This window comes from Molothrus ater, chromosome 2, assembly GCF_012460135.2.
Source record: "Molothrus ater isolate BHLD 08-10-18 breed brown headed cowbird chromosome 2, BPBGC_Mater_1.1, whole genome shotgun sequence".
NCBI classification, from domain to species: Eukaryota; Metazoa; Chordata; class Aves; order Passeriformes; family Icteridae; genus Molothrus; species Molothrus ater.
The window spans coordinates 66,812,155-66,831,862 of record NC_050479.2 but is presented as its reverse complement, the minus strand read 5'-3'; the positions used below and the strand labels follow the sequence as shown (position 1 = coordinate 66,831,862).

General features: G+C 42.2%; 2 protein-coding genes across 6 annotated transcripts in view; one reads left to right on the top strand and one right to left on the bottom strand.

The window, feature by feature from the left end:
- Positions 1–19,708, top strand: part of NBEA (neurobeachin) — a 458,173-nt gene that overhangs the window by 306,410 nt on the left and 132,055 nt on the right. For all 5 annotated transcript variants that reach the window (XM_054514098.1, XM_036391661.2, XM_036391637.2 and 2 more), the window contains one exon: positions 1,924–2,060. In XM_054514098.1, the coding sequence (XP_054370073.1) occupies positions 1,924–2,060 (137 nt within the window). The remainder of the gene's footprint in view (positions 1–1,923; positions 2,061–19,708) is intronic.
- On the bottom strand, positions 3,888–5,997 carry MAB21L1 (mab-21 like 1). Its single transcript, XM_036391688.2, has one exon. The coding sequence runs from the start codon at positions 5,838–5,840 to the stop codon at positions 4,761–4,763; it is 1,080 nt and encodes a 359-aa protein (XP_036247581.1). The 5' UTR covers positions 5,841–5,997; the 3' UTR covers positions 3,888–4,760.

Here is a 19,708-nt window from a genome sequence, read left to right as displayed (position 1 = left end):
CAACCTAGATGAAGATTGATGAGGCTTTAAAGCGGCGTTTCGGATCGATCACCCTGCCCTTTGGAGCCTCCAGCCGGGCTTCCCCGGCTCGGATCGGCTCCTTTCCCACCGCCAAGGGAGGGAGAGAAGATGGAGGCGAGACTGGGAGATCAGCAAGGCAAGCCCGGCGCATGTGATTCCGATCAGCTGACTGGGGTCAAGAGGCTACCTCGGTTTATTAGGAGATGGAAAACAATAAAATGAAAGAAAATAGAGTTTGTATCAATATTATCCCGTCCGCCACGCTGGGCTGCTGAAAGCTGTCACTGAAACTGTGCGTTTTAGCTTCCTCCTGTACGCACAGCAATTCCTGCCTTCCTCTTTATTTATTTTGCAGCGTAAATGACAAAATATTGAGCAATAAAGGCTCAAATTGGGTGTTACAGTAAAGTAAAGCATTAACAACATGACAGTTAGATGCGCCGATACAGGAGTAATTTGGGCTAAGTGAGTAATTTGAAGTGCTGCCTGCGAGAGCTGGTAGTGAAGTGTGCGGGCAGTGCTGGGGGAGGAGGAGAGGGCGCATCCGAGGCGCTGGCCCCGGTGCGAGCCGCAGCCCCGGGCTCGGCTCGGCCGCCCCAGCGCCCGCACGGCGCTGCTGAAGGGGTGAGCGGCCGGGAAAGGCAGCGGGAGGCTCACGACTCTCTGCCCTCTGAGCAGGGGTCCCCTTATTGCAAGGGACATTTTTTAGCTGCGTGTAACAGTCAAACCCTGTTTAGTACCTCCTGAGATGGTCAGTTGGCCAGTTTCTAAAAGGCGCATCAGTCAGGTGACGTACGCACCTTCTCAATACTGGAGTTTTATTATTTATGTGTCAGATGCGTGTTTGTACACGTATGTGGCTCTGTGTGTTTATGTATGTATATATATATTATCCCACAGGCTTTCGTGGGATAATTAAATCTAGAAGAATATTTAATACATAATATTTTCTTCGAAGCAAGTGAGCTTCCTAAGCACGGCCACTGTCAGCTTTAACAGAAGATGGCATTGATATTGAAGATGAGATGGTGAAACAGCGATCCTCTTGTCTTTTGGATTAAAGAAGGGTTGTTTTGATTTTTGTTTTCCTGAGTTAAAATCTAAAAAATTGTGTGGAGAAGGCTGCCTTTTACAATAGGTTTTCCCCATCCCATCTTTTCAATGCCCGTGAAAGCGTCTCGTCAAGGAACATATTTGAGCGAAGTATTGTTGTAGTAATTTTAAAAGGATAAGCGGCAGCGAGTTGAAACAAAAATTATCGTGCCGTAAATGTATTTAACAATGCTAGCCTTTATGTGCATGGGGTATTGAAATAGGTGACAAAAAAAAAAGAAAAGAAAAAAAAAAGGGGGGAAAAACCCAAAACCCAAACAAGTAAACAAAACCCCCTGGTATTTGGCGTTACTTGTCCGAGTTGAGGTCTGGATCCAGACTTAAAAATAATGCCCCCAGGGCTCGCAGGGTCAGTGTGGCGGGCAGGGGCTGCGGGCTGCCCTGCGCTGCGCCCCCGGCCCGGCCCGGCCGCCGCGGGGACCCCGGGCTGCCAGATCGAAGCGGTGTGGAACGAGCGGCCGCTATCGCACATAAACAGTGATAGCGTTAACGAGGAGCAAAAGGGCATGAAAAGAGAGGGGACCTTCTTCTAAAAGGCAGCTATTTTTCACCCTAACCCCTCTGAATTTCGCTGCTGTGATTTATCTCGCAACCCCGGAGCTCACAAACTCGCTTGTGCCCCAGCCGCGGAGTTCAAAGCGCTGGCCGCGGGCAGGAGGGGAATGAACACGGCGTTTACAAACTGGGTTTACGAGGGGGCTCGCCGGGCGCTGGCTCGGCGGAGGGAAGGGCCACCGGGATGGGCCGGCCGGGCGCCTCCAACCTGACGCCGCTGCCCTTGCCTTGCAGGCCCCGTGGTCCTCAGCACGCCGGCACAGCTCATCGCCCCCGTGGTGGTGGCCAAGGGGACGCTCTCCATCACCACCACAGAGATCTACTTCGAGGTGGATGAGGATGACTCGGCCTTCAAGAAGATCGACCCCAAGGTGAGTGCGGCGTGCGGGCGGGCGGGCGGCGCGGTCTCGGTTCCTGTCCCCGATCCCGGCACACGTGCGCCGGGGCCGCCCCCTCATTCCAAACTCCGCTCCTGTCTGCCGCCTTTCGCTGCATTAAAAAAAAAAAAAAAAAAAAAAAAAGCGCAATGTCTTAATGATGTTAAATCCTCTATTACGGCAGCGTACGCGTTTTCCAGCAGCCTTTCTCGCGGTGCCTTTGTATGAACGTGGTCAGATTTAGTAGTTAAGCCAATTGCTCTGAAATCCCTGGAGGGAGCAGCAGTCCTAGCCCGCAGCCTTCCCGAGACACAGCGGAGGGTTTTACGCCTTCCGAGGTTCTCGGAGAATCCCGTTATTTCAAAAACGTTAGTTTCTACGTAAGAAAATACGGCGCATTTTGTAAACACTTTGTAACTGCTGAAATGAAAGTTAATGCTTGTTTTCTGGGGGAGAAAAGAAAAGGGGGGAGGGGGGGAATAGACATGTACCGAGGACTTGGTTCCTGGGAAAGCTCTGTTTTTTTCTGAAGTCATTTACTACTACCAATTCCCCAGCGCCGCCCCACTTCCCCCTCCCTTCCGTGAAAACCTCCAGCCCAGCCGCAACAGAGCAGGGAGGGGTGCGTGAGTTGAGCGGAAACCTTTGCGTGGCTTTCTCCCCGCGGGAACGGCGCGGGGGATGCCACGCGGGGGAGGAGGGGGCAGACAGAAGGGACGTGTCTAACAGGGCGCTCCTCTCGTCTGCATGTCTTTTTATTCTTATCGCTCTTGCTTTATTCCTTTGCTATTGCTCTGGAAAATGTTGGAAGAGAGGAAATAGGAGAGATACTTTTACAAAGACCTTGGGGTTGGGGTTTTTTAATGCAGAAATATTATAAATAATTTCCAAGAAAACTCCTCGTCTGAATATGTTTGCAATGAAGTGATTTCTCTTCGGTGAATAATTTGTCAAACTCGGAACTTTCTTCGCAGTGCCGGGGTAAAAAGTTTCTGTCAGAATCTCTGGGTATAACAGTTTCGCTAAAGTGCACCCACTGGAAATAGCTGCTAGTGGGTGTCACACAGGAGATCGGCCTCTTTCAGCACTTGTTGACTATTAGGATCGTTGTCAAAATCCGCGCTGTTAATTTGCGTTCTGATTTAAAAGCCCTTTTAAAGAAATGCACCCTGAGAAGGACCAGGCAGTGTGATACAGACGGGCGGCTTTGGATTGCGTGCAGTTTTGTAAGCACGCACATGTTATTCCCTCTGACTGCCCTGGGAGCTGAGGGGCTTGATTTCTGGGAGTGGAGCTGGCAATCTTATCACATTCGTAACGGATTTGTAGGTCAGAAGTAATATTGTTGTTCACTTTATTGGTGCTGGCTCTCACCTATGAATTTTATTTTCTGCTTTATTAGTACCTGCACCAAATTGCTAGTTGTGTCAGGATCGCTGCTTGCTAAAAACACTGCTTCACAGATACGTTGTGTTTCCTCGGCTTTGTTCAAAAGCCAGCAGAAACACAACAGCACCGTACAATAAACCCTTCAAAACAGACTTCTTTCCTGACGGCTGAAAAAGTGTAACTGTATTAATAAGTACGCTGGTGTCTGACAGCTGCTGATGGTGATCTGGAGTTAAATTCCAATATGCTTGTACAACCAATATTTCCCTATTCTACAAAACTATTCCAAATGAAAAGTCAGGACTCTGTCCTTAAGTTTTCTGCTTTACAGGACTTAAACAACTATCCACAGAAAGGAAAAATCCGCAAAACATAGCTGCCTCTTGTTTTTCAAGTGAAAAACTTGATCCGATATTGAAACGCTTACCCATATGCATTTTACTTCATTTATTAGCTTGTAATTAAATAAATCAGCAACAGAAATTAAAATCTAAATCACAAAAAGTAATTATCCAGTGTATTTCAAGTGCATTTTCAAATATATAATTCCAATATTCAAGCGTTATTATATAAGCAGAATCCAAATTTCTTTTGAATATATTTAAATAACATTTCAAGTATATTTATGGAATGTTAGAAATAGAACAAGCAATATATATGAAACGAGAAATGTAAACTTGTTAAGTTCAGACACTTCAAAAGACAATTAACAAAAGTACCGTGATAAAATCTACCTTTTAAAATGGTATCTTCTTTTTAGCAGAAAATGTCCTTGAAGTATCCAAAATGGCAATTTAACTTCTGTTCACCAAATCACAAAACACCAACATCCACAATTTCAAAGACAATGTGAGATCACAATATTTGATACAAATTAAAAGGTACATTAGGGTTTGTTCAGGTGGCATATCCAAATAGCTTTTACTCACAGAAGGTTTACATAAAAATACCGGGTTTTGTTATAATCCGTTGGTACCGTTTTTAGGCAGAATGGTCACAATCAAATTACGGCCAATTTTCCTTTCCAGGTAACACACTTTCATTTTTTCATTTTTTTTCTTTCTTTCTTTTTTTTTTCTTTCTTTTTGTTTTTCCCCCACGGGGAACTGCAAAACTGTGACGAAGAGGAACGATGCTTGCTGTTCTCATTTGCTTTTCTTTGTGAAGAGCCTAAGCTATATTCCTTTTTAAAAGAGAATATTATTTGCATTGTCAAGTGGAAATATATGACTTTTCAAACAGGCATCTTAAACTTCATCGGGAAATTAGCAGATTTATCGGTCAGGCCGCTTTTATAGTTACTCTCTAAAGTTTCTCCAAACTTTTCGGGTTGGTAAGTATTTCCCTAGCCAGTCGCCACGTTTGTTTGGCCGCGTTTTCCAGGGCCGAGTGAGGTTTGCCCTGAAAGAGGTCTAAGTTGGGCAAGAAGTAGTGCGGGCACCTCCGGCACTGGAGGCACGAGATGAGCTGCAGTAAAATCCCGTTGAGCCGGTCCCCCAGGCACGACTCGTCCCAGTCCGATTCGCGGGGATGCTTTTCGCATTCGTAGGAAACCAGAGTCTTCATGTGATAATTATTCAGGGGCTGGCCCGGCAGCTCCAGGTGACGGTCCCGTAAGGTTTTGAGGATGGAGAGGCATTTCTTCCTGCAGCCGCCCATCTGCAGTCTGTTCTCAGCTTCCGCGAACTGCAGCACCCAGGCATCGCTCTCGGCCGAGCTCTGCTTGCCGGCCAGAGAGTGGCACTCCTTGGACAAGAGGTTGAAGCCTTCCGCCTTGACCTCCGCCACCCGGTTGGGTCCCGGCCAGGGGATGTGGGGAAGCGGCCAGTGCGCAGCACTCCGCGGCCAGATCCCCGTGCACTTGAACGCTGGAGTGATCTGCACGACGTACCGATCCCTGATCCTCAGCTTCACCTCGCTGGTGTCCGCCACCATCTTTACCACGTCTCTGTAACTGCACTTATCCACGGCTTGAGCCACCAGAGTCTGGAATCTGGACCGGATTTTGCGAGCGGAGAGGTAGCCAGACGCCGTGATGAACTCCACCCAGAGGGACATGCTCCTCTTGCGCCCGTCGCTTAACTTTAACACAGCGCAGCCCGGCAAGGAGCCGTCGTCCACGAAGTTGAAAACCCCCATTTGGTTCAGATACAGCACGACTTCAAACTCCGTGGGGGAGATGACTTCCAGCCCCTCGTAGCGATTGTCCATCTCGTTCAAGGAACTGATGAAGCGAGGCTCCTGCACCTCCACCTCCTTCAGCACGTCCGACACCACTTTGCAGACTTCTCGGATCGTTTTGGCGATTGCAGCTTTCCTGGCTTGGCATTTCTCATTGTAGTATTTATTCAAATGATACACCAGCTTGGCCTGGGCCGCGATCATGTTGGGGCAGAGATCCGGATTGTATACCGGAGTCTCGCAATAGGCTGTGGGATCCAATGCGGCTGCTATGGCTGGAGCCAACTTCAGAGGAGAAACAGGCTGCCGCACTCTGAAATGTAACAAATGTTTTTCAAAATGCGCCGGGGCTGCTGCTCCTCAGATGCTCTCTTCCTGCTTTTTTAGATCAGCCGTCTTGAAGTGTGTGTGGCGGGGGGGTGAAGGGAGGGGGAGCGGGCGGGGGACTGGAGGGGGCGATATTTTTCCTTCCCCTTTTTTTAAAGGGTCCGTGAGTGAGAGGAAAGCATCGAGAGCAGCACCTTTCCCAGCAGCAAGAAAAAACAAAAGTTGCACTGAGACACAGCGAGGGTTCCAGTAGTCAAAATAATAAAACCTCTTCGTATTTATTTATGTTTTCCCGTAGTAATCACCGTGTGTATGCAGGGCGGTTAATCAGATGGTGGAAAAAAGTGCCGTGTGTGTATGTCAGAAGAAGCTGGCTGTTGGTTTGTATAAGAGCCCAGATGCACTCGTGTGGAAATTATAAAGGCAGGGCCAGGCAGGCGGGCGGCCAATCGCCACTGGGCTCGTCACTGCAGCCTCTTTCAGCTCGAACCCGGCTAATTAATCCCTCTCTAGGAGATAGATATGTATACACAGCCACACGCACACACACACGCACACGCAGGCACATATAGAAAGGTAGAAGGTTACCGGCTAGAAAGCCGCCCCGGTCCTCTGTACACTCGGAAATCAAGAGAAATCGCTCTCCTTTGGGTGTAACTTGAAGGGTATTGACGTTTCGAGAGGACTTGGCAAAACTGTGCCGCTCCGTACTGAATCCCTGCGTGCCTCCTCATGGCCGGGACGTGAATGCAGGTGTATTAATGGGCATCCATCAACTAGGGAGCTACAGACCGGGCTCGCTCAGGCAGGAGCACAGGCGTAAATTCATTAACCCCCACTCGGCGTCACATCACGCTGTCCTTTTCCTCCTGATAGTTATCTGTAACTGCAAGCGAGAAGTAGGTTTGGAATTTTTCTTTTCTCTCGTGAACCGGCCAGTGAACAAGGCAGCGGATTCACGGCAAATTTAGTGTTCTTTGGAATAAAATATTGCTCAGAAGTCCACGATTTGTATTGTTTTAAAGGATCTTCTGACGGGCTCTAATCGATTTTGAGGTTTAATGCATTTCGGTATTGTCTCTGCCTTGCTTTTTGTATTTGTACCTTATGAAGGGAGAATCAATCGCTAAACATATCTGTCAGGTCTTTTTCACGTCCCTTCCAAAAATCAAGTAGCAGATAGAGACGGTAAATCTCCTTTGCCAATTCTTAGCGTCGTTTTTATATTCTGTATTGCTCTCCGATATGTTGTGAGGAGTGGATGTTCGGCTGCTTTTCGAGACGCACTATAAGTACCTATTAATTTCAAACCTGGAGGATTTATCGTACAGCGAGCTGTGCTAGCAAGCTGCGCTTAGTAAATGTGCACACGGGAGGCACGCTAGCGACTGCAAACATGCTGGCTTGCTTGCCTGACAGTTTGGGGTTTCGCCTGTGTGATGTGTAATTAGCAAATTTCGCCTTCGGTACTTAAGTGTTGGTAATCGGGACATTTATTTGCAAATAAGCTGGAGTGGTAAGCTCTTCTGCTTCACAGCATTTACTGAGCTTCACTTCAAGAGAGCCCTAAATTATATACATATATATATATATAAAACAACAACAGCAAAAAAAAAAAAAAAAAAAAACCCGCCAAAGCCAAAGCTTTTGATCGCTTGGAATCTTTAAACTACTGACCCATTAACTTTTCCTAAAGTGACTGTCACGGGCATATCAGTCGCTGAGGAGAAGTCATACCACAAAGAACATTTCACGACATTTATTCAGCGTACGAATGCGACCAACTTTATTGCACATAGCGGAGGATTTGTGACCGCGCGCTTGGCTCCCTCGGTCTAGCGGTTATATGGGTGTTCCCGTGCCGCTCCCGAGGAGGAAGCCGACCGGAATCCTTTCTGCTCATGAGTTGAGCAGGGCTGGTGCTGTCGCTGAAAAACTGCAGGTGACCGGTCGTCTCGAAGCAGCTTACCTCTTCTCGGCCGCAGCCGGGAGAAGGGAGATCACTTTCTGGCTCTTTGGGGCGGAGAGGAGGCAGTCTCCTCCCGGGCTTTCTCCCTCTTCCGCTCAGTTTCCCGGCCGGGACACGCGTGCCTCCCCCCGGCCGCGCTGGGACCGGCGGCGGCAGCGGCGCAGAGCTCCCGGTCCCGGGGCCTGCCGAGCCGCCGCCGAGGAGCGCTGCCGCCGTCCCTGCGCCGGCCCGGGGCTGCCGCCTCTCTCTCTCCCTCCCTCTCTCCTCCCCTGCGGGGCGGTGGCGTGCGCGGCCGCGGCGCTACGAGCTCGGGGGCTGGCCGCCCCAGCCTTCCCGGAGCAGGCGCTTCCAGGAGTTCGGGCTAGCTCCGAGGGCACGGGCGGGCGCCTCCCCGCCGCTCCTACCGGCGGCTGCCCCCGGCTGCGCGGGCAACCTGCTCGGCGGCGGGGGCGAAGGTCGGCCCTCTTCCCTCTTCCCTTTTCCCTCTTCCCCCTTCCGCGGGGGCCGGCGCACGCAGTGGCGGCTCGGCGGTACCGCCACCGGCCCCGGCGGCGGGCGGGGAAGGGGAGGCACCTCTCGGGCCCGGCACATCCCGCCCCGCTGCCCCAGGATGGGGCCCGGCACGACCCAGCCCGCCCCTCGGGCCCGGGGGCGATGCCGGTCGCGCCGTGCCCTCAGACCCGGGGCGGCCTTGGCCGCAGCAGGGCACGGCTGGGCTGTACACAGGAAGGAAAAGCGCTCAAGTCGGGACCAACTCCGGCAGACGTGTCCCGGGGACCGACTGGTGCGGGGGAAGGCCCGCGGCGGCCCCAGTCCGGCCCCGGTTCCCGCCCCGGGCGGCGGCTGCTGCTCCCGGAGCCGTCCGGCTCGACACCGCCGGCGCTGCCGTGTCGGGGGCGGCTTCTTTGGGATGGAAATGTCAAAGAGCCCCTTTCCCACAGGGTCACAGAGCAGCGCCGGGTAAAACCGAAAGTTACAGCAGGCGGACAAAAGGTTGTCCCTTCTTCCCTTTCCGCCGAGGGAACAGCCCTTTCCTGCGGTGGGGGCACCCCTCAATTTCCCAGGGATGCAGGAGCCTCAGAGCTGCACGTTAGCGGTGGGGATGTTCCGGGCCAGGTTTTGCTTGTTTTTGCCCCCTGGGTTTTAGCTTGGCAATTCCAGCTGCCAAAGGCAAAAGTGGAAAGGTCGTACCTTTAAGCTGTCAGAAGTCATAACATTCATGACGTGGCAAAATTAATCTAAGCAAAAATTACATCTTAGATACTAAATAAGAGTTTTCAATGTGTAGTGCTAAGATTAAGCTATGATACCAAGAAATGCAAGGTTATACGTATTCATTGTATCTCGATTGCTATGAGAAATATTAGATTTAGGCTTGATTAGGTGACGTTTAACACTGAAGGTCACTATCAACTCCACTCCATCATTTCATTTCACACACCAAACATTTAATAGTTTAAAAATTTGTATTTTTAGGCATCACAGACACCACTGAAATGTGACTGGTGAAGTGACCCAATCGTTTACCGTGACAAGAAGTCAGTTTGGTTTAGACGTCGAAAATTATTATCTATATGACTATATATGATATAAAAATATAGATATTTTTCAAAGCTCTGATCACTTCAGTTAATTTTTCTCTGTAGTTATTAATGCATCCTTGGTAAACTACAAATGGAACACCTTTTCAGCAATGAATTTTATTTCTACTGAGTTTATTGAGTATTAAGTTGTTTTGGAAAATCGGGATTAAAGTCACCTCATTAAAATGATGATTGATCATTTGTCCTGATAATGGTGCCATATGATATTGGTGACTTTTACCAAACTGCTGTTTTCCAGATATTTCCCTTAATTAGGGGGTACTATAACAATATTTGTTGAACTCTGCTTGTTATATCAAATCTTTCAAACTACATTGCCTATAGTGCTCACGTTAGCCAAAAAGCCAAATGTTGTTGAAAATCTGTATTTGCCCCCAACCCCAAATTGCAATTTAGGGAAAAAAAAAAAAAAAAGAAAAAAAAGTTGCCATGCATATAAATTTAACCAATAATTTCTTTTTCATATGGTGAAAAGCGCGAGTTAAAATGTACTTGCAGATGCATATCTACACAAAGGGCTTGCATGGATATCACTTTATATTTCTTATTATATAGTGATAGTTCTTCCACACACAACTGCTCATGAATTTTAAAGTTTTATTTTTTAATATCTGCCAATTGCACTAGGGAGGTAGGAAGAAAAAGAATGAAGCTGAGTTGATTAAATTATTTATCCCTACTGCTGAAGTAAGTTTGAAGGCTCATTGAATGTATCTGATTTCTTGGCTCCTCTTTTTCCCCTTCCCCCCCTCAGTTCTTCCTGGTTATTTCATCCATATCATCCTGCCAGCAACAATAAATTCACTTTTTTTTTTTTCAAGTAAGAAAACTAAAGACAGATATTTGTGCTGGGTTTGCTATATGTGTCACACTTTATAAAATAGGCAGCATCTTTTTTGTGTGTGTGATAGAAGTTGACGGTACCTTCAATTTACTGTATTCTTATTTTGTAGTTTACTTTTTGCCTCCGCTTTCAAATTTAGGAACAAATGAAAAGTTCAGATGTAAGTTACTATAATGTTTGCAATCTTTCAATTTTAATAAATTTGTACACTTCATTGCTAAGACCTGTGGGTATCAAGTTCTGCATCTTTTGGTACACAAGCATTTTTTCCTCTGTTGTGAACAGTTCTTTGCAAATGTTTTAAATTTTTTTTTTAGAAATTATGACATAGTCCCTTTTACAGTACACAATTGGCATTCATTAGTGTTAAACTTTATGTGTATGTGTTTGCTTTCTATTAGAAATTAAAGAAAAACATGAAGAGAATTCGCATTACTGTTGGATTTGGTCATTTTAGGTCATACAGATGAACTGTTAATGCTTTAAATTCCTCTAATCTGCAATCTGTTAAGGGAAAAAACCGTAATTGATTTATTTTCTCTAAAATGTTGTGTCTCAAAAGTAAACACGGAGCTTGCACAACTGTGATTTTGGCTGGAACTGAAGAAACATGTAAGCAGGAAAAAAAATCCATTGAATTATTCATTTTGTTCACTTATCCGTCAGCTTCTCCAAATCCAGACATTCCTTATAGTACAGCATTTTATTTAAGTAGTCCAACATTGGGTTTGTTTCGGTTTTTTTTTAAGATCTCTAGCTTGGAGAATGTTCTTTTTTTTGCTGAACTGCTAGAAGAGTGTGGAATCAGTGGGGATTAGTGCCTTTTAATCTATTGCATCTGTAGTGGGCCATCCAACACTGCAGAACTCTCATTTACTTCCTATTGCTGTATATGATTAAGTGGCTGAAAATATTGAACGTTGCCCTTGAAGATAAAGCTGTATGTGTTGGATGAGCAGCTTCTGAAGACTTCATGTCTAAACTAATCTTTCCCCTCAGTAACTTCAGCCCTGGAATACAAGAGAGGACTAGAGTGTTAGAAAATGTAAGTTGAGATTGAAGAATGGGAGCATTTGAAATACATCGTTATATAAATTATGGCATCACACAATATGCTATGTCTTAGGGGCAACTCAGCATCTTATTAGCCCAGTCAAAATGGGAGGGTGGTATGTCTTCAACAGGCTTAATTTTGTGGCTGGTGTTTTTCTGTAAGCTGGTTTCATACTGACTATCAAACTAAACTACATCAACTCATCAGTAGCTGCTGAAGATACTGAAATTAGCAGAAGACATTGCTTATTGGCAATGAATTAGCAGAAGACATTTGAATATTTGCCATAGGAAGTTATAAGTAAGCACCATTTTTTGTATACATTTGATCATATTATGTATTTATTACTAATTTTCATGCTGCAAACACTTTGGGCATCTTATGTCCCTCCAACTCAAAATGAAATTTGCCCTCTCTCTTTGCAATTACACAAGTATGGTAAATTACCTGTGTAACTCATTTCATCTTGATTTAGCTATGGATGGACATACCTAACATATTTCAATGCAGACTTCTAGTTTTAATGTAGTGTATAGCTCTCCAATATTTTCTTTCCAAATAACAGTGAAGGGAGGAGTTGAGTGAGTTGGTTGTAAGTGATTAATAAGTTTCGTTGAACCTTATGAAGGCCCTGATCCTGCAAATAACTGCCCATGCACTTCTCTGTGAGCCTAAAAGCACCAGTGACATCATGGGTAGGATCAGGGCCAGAACACTTGGAGGTTAACATTTGAAGAGGATGAGATACAGTGAGCCTCTAAAATATATAATGCATCAAATGCATGTGTTGGTGAGGAAATATATTTTTGGCTCAAATATCTACACTTCTGTCAAGCAGCACTTCCCTATTAATTTCATCGTGCTTTAGCCATAGTGTTAAAATATCTTCTTGTTTTGTCCATATTTTAACAACATAATCTCACAAAAATGCCCCCCTGCCCCCCTCCCCCCCAGTACACTCTAAAGCCCTTCTGAGGAGGGTGAGGTTATTCAGAGAAACAGATGAAAGATTATGCTTTCAGAATCTCTGTTTTTTCATCTACTTTCACATATTCAGAACTATTTCTGACCTCCGTAAAGCTACACAGTATTTTAGCAGTCTTAAATAAAAGCAATCTACTCGCTAAGAATACTTATTGTTCCTAAAAATATCCTAACTATAACTGTAATAGAAACATGTCAACCAACTTATTATTTAAGGAAGAAGAGGTGAGATCTTCTCAGGAAAAATATGATACTTAGATCTTTTGGCCTTTAAAATATATTCCCACCACCACTCTGAACTTTTATTTTTTTTTTACTGGTGGAACATTGTCATTGTAGAACACAATATTTTATCTAGGGGAAATTTGAGCCTCCTATTAAGGGCAGCAAATCACTCCAGTTGCCTTCTTACTTGAATTTGAAAATTTAACCTACATAACCTACTGTCCTTCCTACTTTTCCCTTCCAGCTTTTAGGCCAGCTCTAGGACAGAATATAAAGAAGTAGATCCTGTGTGGCACAGTGCTGATGTCCCTGAAATGAGAAAGGCTATAGAAATAACATGTAGTCTTGTAGTTTCATAAATACCCAATCAAACTATTGAAAGAGAAATATTACCTTGTGGAAATATCTGTTTATCTGAAACGAATATTACTATCAATTTTTCTTGATAGTTGAAATAGATTTTGCCTTTTAAAAAGTTATCATTTACAATATATTAGTGCCGTTGAAAAGAAGATAAAAATTTGCAGTGTAGCTGTTAGTGTAGTGACAGTGCTGTCTCTTAAGACTTCTTAGTTTTAGATGAGGCAAAGGAGATACCTTTATGACTTCACGTCTATGAATCTTATTTACTTACTGGTTTACTTGATACAAAATAATTATTTTGTAAAATTAAGGGAAACTTTCAGGGGAAAAGTTGTGGGGTTTTTACTTCTTTTTTTAAGATCAATACTGATTTTAATGGGGTAATGCAGTCCGTACAGGCCTACTGAGGGAGAAATTACTGTGATCAACATGGTTCTATCTTATTTTCAGTAAATATTTTACCAATTCTATTTCTTGTTTTCCTCTGCAAGTTATTTCCAGGAATAAACTGGGTTCAATTTTCACTTTTTTTTTTTTTAAATAACTTTATCAAAAGGAACAATTATTAAGTGCAGAATTCTTACTAGCCCTCTGAAGCACAGACGAGTATATGGCATATGCTAGGCTGTGCCGTAATGCTTGCCATTTTCACCTACACTTCAAGACATTGCTTCTTTAAAGAGGTAAAAAATGACAGCAAGTATGTTGGACAACAATTTTCTCATTATATTCTGTGAGTACATTCATTATGTATTATTAGTCCTTAATTGTAAAGATGAAATAATATAACCATTTATCTTTGCAAGCCCATTATTTATAATCTGTACATTAGAAAACTGCAAGCATCTACATGAAAGTTTTCTTCTGTATGTATATTCAGATTTTTGACATAGGGGATGAAAAGAAACTTTTTAGGCTAAATCTATGTCTAACCTAATCCACCCTTTGTAGGCAAACTGTATCTCAACATGGTAAGAAAGTCCTCTCTATCCCCACCCCCCAAAATTCAGTTCTTCATTTGTTTTGTTCACCACGCTGCATTAACACAGTTTTCCCTTGTGTGCATCTGCCAGCGTACAATTTAGCCACGGGCATCTGTAGACCTTGTGGTGATCAGTATTGCAGGCAAAAGCCATATGTGTTTAAATAAAAAAAAAATCTCTTTATTTCATTTGCTGTTTTAACTGGATGGATAACTTCTGTGCCTCAAGACAGAGGAAGAGAAAATACAGAAATAATTAATTGCCTCTATTCTTGAGGCAGTTTCATTTTCCCTCTCCAATATGGAATGCTTGTCAGCTTCCCTGATAAATGACTGCATGTATTTGCATAGATTTTACATTAACACAAAAATTAGTTTTATTTGTGAAAAACTATTTTACATAATAATGCAACATCTAGCATTATGGATTATGTTTCCAAACTTGAGAGACTGTGGAGAAATGAGGTTTTTTTTGTCTTTGCTTTTTAAATTTTATTTGGTTTATGTTAGCTGGTTGTTTTGCTAGGGTTTGTTTGTTTGTTTGTTTGTTTCGTGTCAAGGTATATTAATTTTTAGTTTTGTATTTTGTTTTTGTAAAAACAACCGAAGTCAGGATCTCTTAATGTTTATAAACCATTTATTCAACCTTTCATAGATTGAATTATTGATGGTGGTATGAAAACAACTTTTTTCCTAGACTTCTAACCCATTCCATTTATTAAACACACACTTAAATATGAATACATTTGCAAAATTTTGTGGAACTGTTTTGAAAAAATATATTTAATCAAATTTAGTTATTAAATACACTATGAGAATATACTTTAAGTTTCTAAAGCTGCTATTAAAATAGTGCTCCATCAGGTACTCTTTCAGAGCATTAATATACTGCATTAGCTTGTATGCCAGTGTAGGACTATTTTTTTCCCTATATCTAATAACCTGTCTGTTTTAAGCAATTAGGCACTCCTAGCTTGGAGTGACAGTACTATACCTGTAGTTAAAAACTGTGTTTTATTCACTATTTGTCATGTCCTATGAATAAAATCTACAAATCAATCAGTCTGAAATATCTCTGAAAGAAAATATACTGCCCTAATTTTAAGCCAATTGTAGTTATTTTCAAGTGACATGAATTGGATATTTGCTCACAGAATAAACCTGGTGTCTTGCTGTCTAAAGGCAACTGCTAATGGTATATCAGCCAGTTCTCTGTGATGAAAAAAATACAGATGCATTCACTGCTGTTATTTCATGCTCTATAATAATAAGAAAATATTGCTCCTTATGAAACATGCTATACTTGATGGCAACTTAAGGCAAAAGAGTGCCTTCGCCACTTCTTAAATCTGGGACACCCTAGGTGCCAGCTGTCACTGCTCAGCTAATGATGACAAATGCCCCTCTCTATGCAGATTGCAGAGCTTGCAGGCTGCTATGAAAGGCAGTCAGATTACCTTTCTTCAGATAGTAACTTAACCTTTTAAACTCAAGTGTCAGAATGAAATTATTAGCTGGGATAGTTTCAATATCTGTTTCTTTAAAAGGGGGAAAATTATGAGAAGGCAGTGACTTCAAATAATACCGTAGCACTCATATTCAAGAATCGTTTTTGCTTCTCTGATCTTTTAAAAATAGGAAATTGCTGCCTCTGTGTCTGTGAGCACTCTATGGAGTTCGCTGGCATTGAATGCATGAATGCTGAAGCTGACCTCTCGGTTGCACTACACAGAAATGGGGCCAAGTGGGACAAATTCTGTCCTTGCTTACATCCACACAGTGTTACTGATGCACAGATCTGACAGATTACAGGTTAATGGATGCTATTTGTAATAGACCTTAATTGATCTTAGGTATTGTGGATATACTCAGCTCTCTCTGTGGCAGCTCATGTTACCACTCTAAGTCTGTGAACTTAGCTAGATTCCACTCTGTAAAAATTACTGGGTATCTATTTTGTGGGTAGGAGTGGTTTCACAGAACTCAGTGTCACGTGGTTAATATTGCTAATTTAAATATATTCTACAGTCAGAGGTTTGGAGTTGCTTCCTGAGTTGTCTTGAAAGTAGCTAACAGATGTGGAGATTTTACATAGTTCTTTACAGCAAGCCAGAAATGTAACACAGTACAAGCGCTGACTATGCCACCCAAAGGTGTAGGGTACTTTTTGAGTGTGTGCACATACATCTGTCCATGTTTTTCTGTGAGTCTATTTCCATGTGTTTATACACTTGAATACAAAAGTGAATAGGCATAGGCACAGTCATGTCAGTATATGTACACATGCACTATCCTACACATGTAACACCCAAGCAATATATATTTCCATGTTTATATTAAAATGCTGACATATATGAGCATGTTTAACTAGAATGTTTGCCATTTAATCTGTCTCTGCAGTGAACTTCATATGGATATCAGTTTCCCTTTGAGCTAGAGCCTATTTTTATTGCAGTAAACAAGTACTTACGCCAGTATTTTCAGGAACATCTCCACAGCAGTGGACAATAATAGAAAACTACAGAAAAGATCTGGAAAGACTTTTAATGAGATGACCAGGAGCATTATCCTATATGGATGGAAAGAGAATAGGAGGAGTGTCCCAGACAAAAAAAACTTACTATGATTTGCAGAAAGTATGGGAGGAAGAAAAAAATGTACAAATTTACAGAGGAAGTTGAGATCAATGTTGCAATAATTACAATGTGTTTGGTTCTAGATGGTAGTCATTAAAGGAAAGATAATCTGATTAATGAACATAATTAATATTACTTTCACCAGAAAATAATGGATTTGATTGTTGATATGGGTGTTTTCAAAGACCTTCAGTCAGCACTTACCTCTTTTGGTAATATGATGTGTGAAAGGGAGATGGTGGTTAATATTATAGTAGAAATATTTCGTCTTGAAGTTTGGAGACAAGTGTTTCTTTTTGTCTAAGTATGTTAAATTTAACACCCTGTCTTGTTTTGCTGCACTGTGTTTCTTTTCTGTAGGTCATTATGTTCAAAGTATTTAAAACTATACATTTTATTATTTTTAGCAAGTGTAGCACAATCTGGGAAATGAAAAAGACAAAGATCTAGTGATTCATCCTCAGCTTTCTCAGCTTGTTGGTTGAACAGGCATCAAATGAAGTCCAATGCCTATACAAAAGAAATGTTCCTTGTTTGGATTTGCCCCATCTGTGTCATCTGGTGGCTTATGCAATAGGAGGTGTTATCACATGAATCCAAATGCACAAGCCAGTTGTTTTATGGACTCTTTCTGTGCTTGGAGGAGTTTATAAGTTGCCCACTCTATTGTGTGTCACTCCCAGATGACACGTGTGCATTCTGCTGAGCATATTTTGGGGGTAATTATAACTAATGAAGCCTGGTACACAGCTTGTTCACAGAGTGATTTATTCTGCTCCTGTCTGATTCCTGAGAGTTCTATAAAATGGTATATTGTGCCCTCCACTTTAGACATGTATGGGAGCATGTGGTATTGAGTCCATCAGAGAAAATTTGCTATTCAGAGTACCACAGACTAATTACAAAGATATTGGCTGGCTACATCTGTTTAAAAATATAGAGTCAGATTGAAATTATAAATGGGATCTGTAACTTTAGGGATATTGGCTTTTTTATGGCTCCTGTTTAATCATTTACTCTTTCCAGACTTGTAGTAACACACTTAGATGTACTGCTGTTAAATGGCACAGTTTCTCTAAACCCCATAAGTTAAGGTTGGGTTCCCTTCATACCTTTTAGCAAAGCAGATGTTATTATGCAATCTGAGTTTTGATAGGTGGGGATATTTTTTGGAAAGATGGATTTAAAAGTTGGAAGAAAATACCTTGTAGCTTTGCAGATTTCATAAAGCAACAACAACAAAAATCCAATACTGAAGCCTGGGTGTCAACCTTTATTTAACCTTAGATCTATCATTCTCCCCCTAATTCATCTTGACTTACCAGGCTCTCAGGCAAGTAAATCCACTGATATTAGTGGGACTCATACACTACACAAGAAATATTCATACTTTTTTTTTTTTACCAGGATGATTCTAAAAACCTTTTTTCCAAGATTCTTACATGCCTCTGAAATCACAGAGGAATGGTGTGCACAGAATCTTCAAGGTTTGTCACTTCATGTACCCAATTCACAGCTATCCAAGGAGGCTGGATGTTTTTATAAGTATCTTGGCATCAGTGTTCAGTAATAATAGTCTTTAGTTATATTTGTCTTCAGTTATATCAGTTTCTTCCATTTTCACCCCCAACTTTGTATCCAGATTTGAAAGACTTTTTTTTTTCAGTACTTCAACAAAATTTTCTTTCTTTCTTTCAAAAAAGGGAGATGTTAAAAGTTGAAATACTGCTTGTAGGAATAGGAGAAGGGATAAATACTTGTTTTGGTATACATTTAATAAAAAGCATTTTGTTAGGTGGGAAAACAACTGACTAGAAAATATAGTTCACATCCTTCTTACTGGCTGCACGAGTAGAAAAAATAGTGTTATTGAGAATGAATTGTTTTAATCTGTTTTGTGAAAAAAACTGGGGTGTCTCAAGACAACATTAGCAGCACTGGGGGTGAGAAGTTCTTTTCTGGTTCTGAGGAGTGAATAGTGTAAGATAACACACCTTAGCTGTCATGTTAGGCAAGAGGGTGTGGTCACTGGCAGATCTGAGGTTTACCTGTGCTGTAACCTGTCTCAATAGTGCAGTTTATAGTATTGGTAGCAGTTTTCAAAATCAGTAGGATTTTGAATCACTGGGAAAGGAAACAAAATAGAGTTTCCATCTAATTTTGATCTTGATAACCATGAAGGTAAAAGTGACAGAAGGTCTGATGATGGTTTAATTTATTTTTCTTCTGAATTTGTGTGGATTGCAGTGTTATGTACCCAAGATAATAATCATCAGAAGGTGAAAGTGCTGTTTGTATATCATGAGTGTGACTACGTGTATATAATATATGTGTTGAAACACACAATTTGGAAACCGGCTGGTTTGCTGAGAACAAATGTATCATAAAGTAGCAGTTACATTCCACTTGTTTTGAATAAGCAGAATTTGGTTCTGGTCTTTATGCTTTGTTCTGAACTTTCTCCTTTGCACATATACAAAGGTTCTGAGAACAATTGTTGCATGCTTATTTTTTTTTATAGTGGTATAAAATCTGACCAGCGTTTGGCTTCTCTGATGATACAATTATGATAGAGTTTGATTTTTTGGGAAGCACATAAAGTCTGGTTACCATGCCAGATATTACAAGAGGCCTGCTAAATTGTCATCACATACTTATAATTAAAATCCTTAGATAGGATACATGTCACAGATGAAAACAAGGATTTTGTGTGTTTTGTAAGGCTTTTTAAGGTGTATTCTTTGTTAAAGGACTGTGATAAAGCCCAATGACTGGTATATTAGAAAAACAATGCCTAAAAATGATCAGTTGTTTTCCTTGGAGAAAGATTGTCACAAATTTAAAGACTAGTTAACTGGAATTATGGGTTTATGCTATTCAAATATTACAGTTTTCAAGTGTGGTGTTGCTTCTGAGTAATCTTCTCACTTTATGTCAGAGTACACCTGTTCTATATAATTTTAAACATTTAATAAAATATTTAAGACTTATGGTTCAAATCAAGCACTAGCTAAAATGATGACACTAATTACATCAGATGTAGTTGGGTCAGTGAAGCTTACATGTCAGTCACTCTTTTGCACT

Excerpts from the sequence above, each read along its gene's own strand:
- MAB21L1 (XM_036391688.2), bottom strand. The coding sequence starts at position 5,840 with ATGATCGCGGCCCAGGCCAAGCTGGTGTATCATTTGAATAAATACTAC.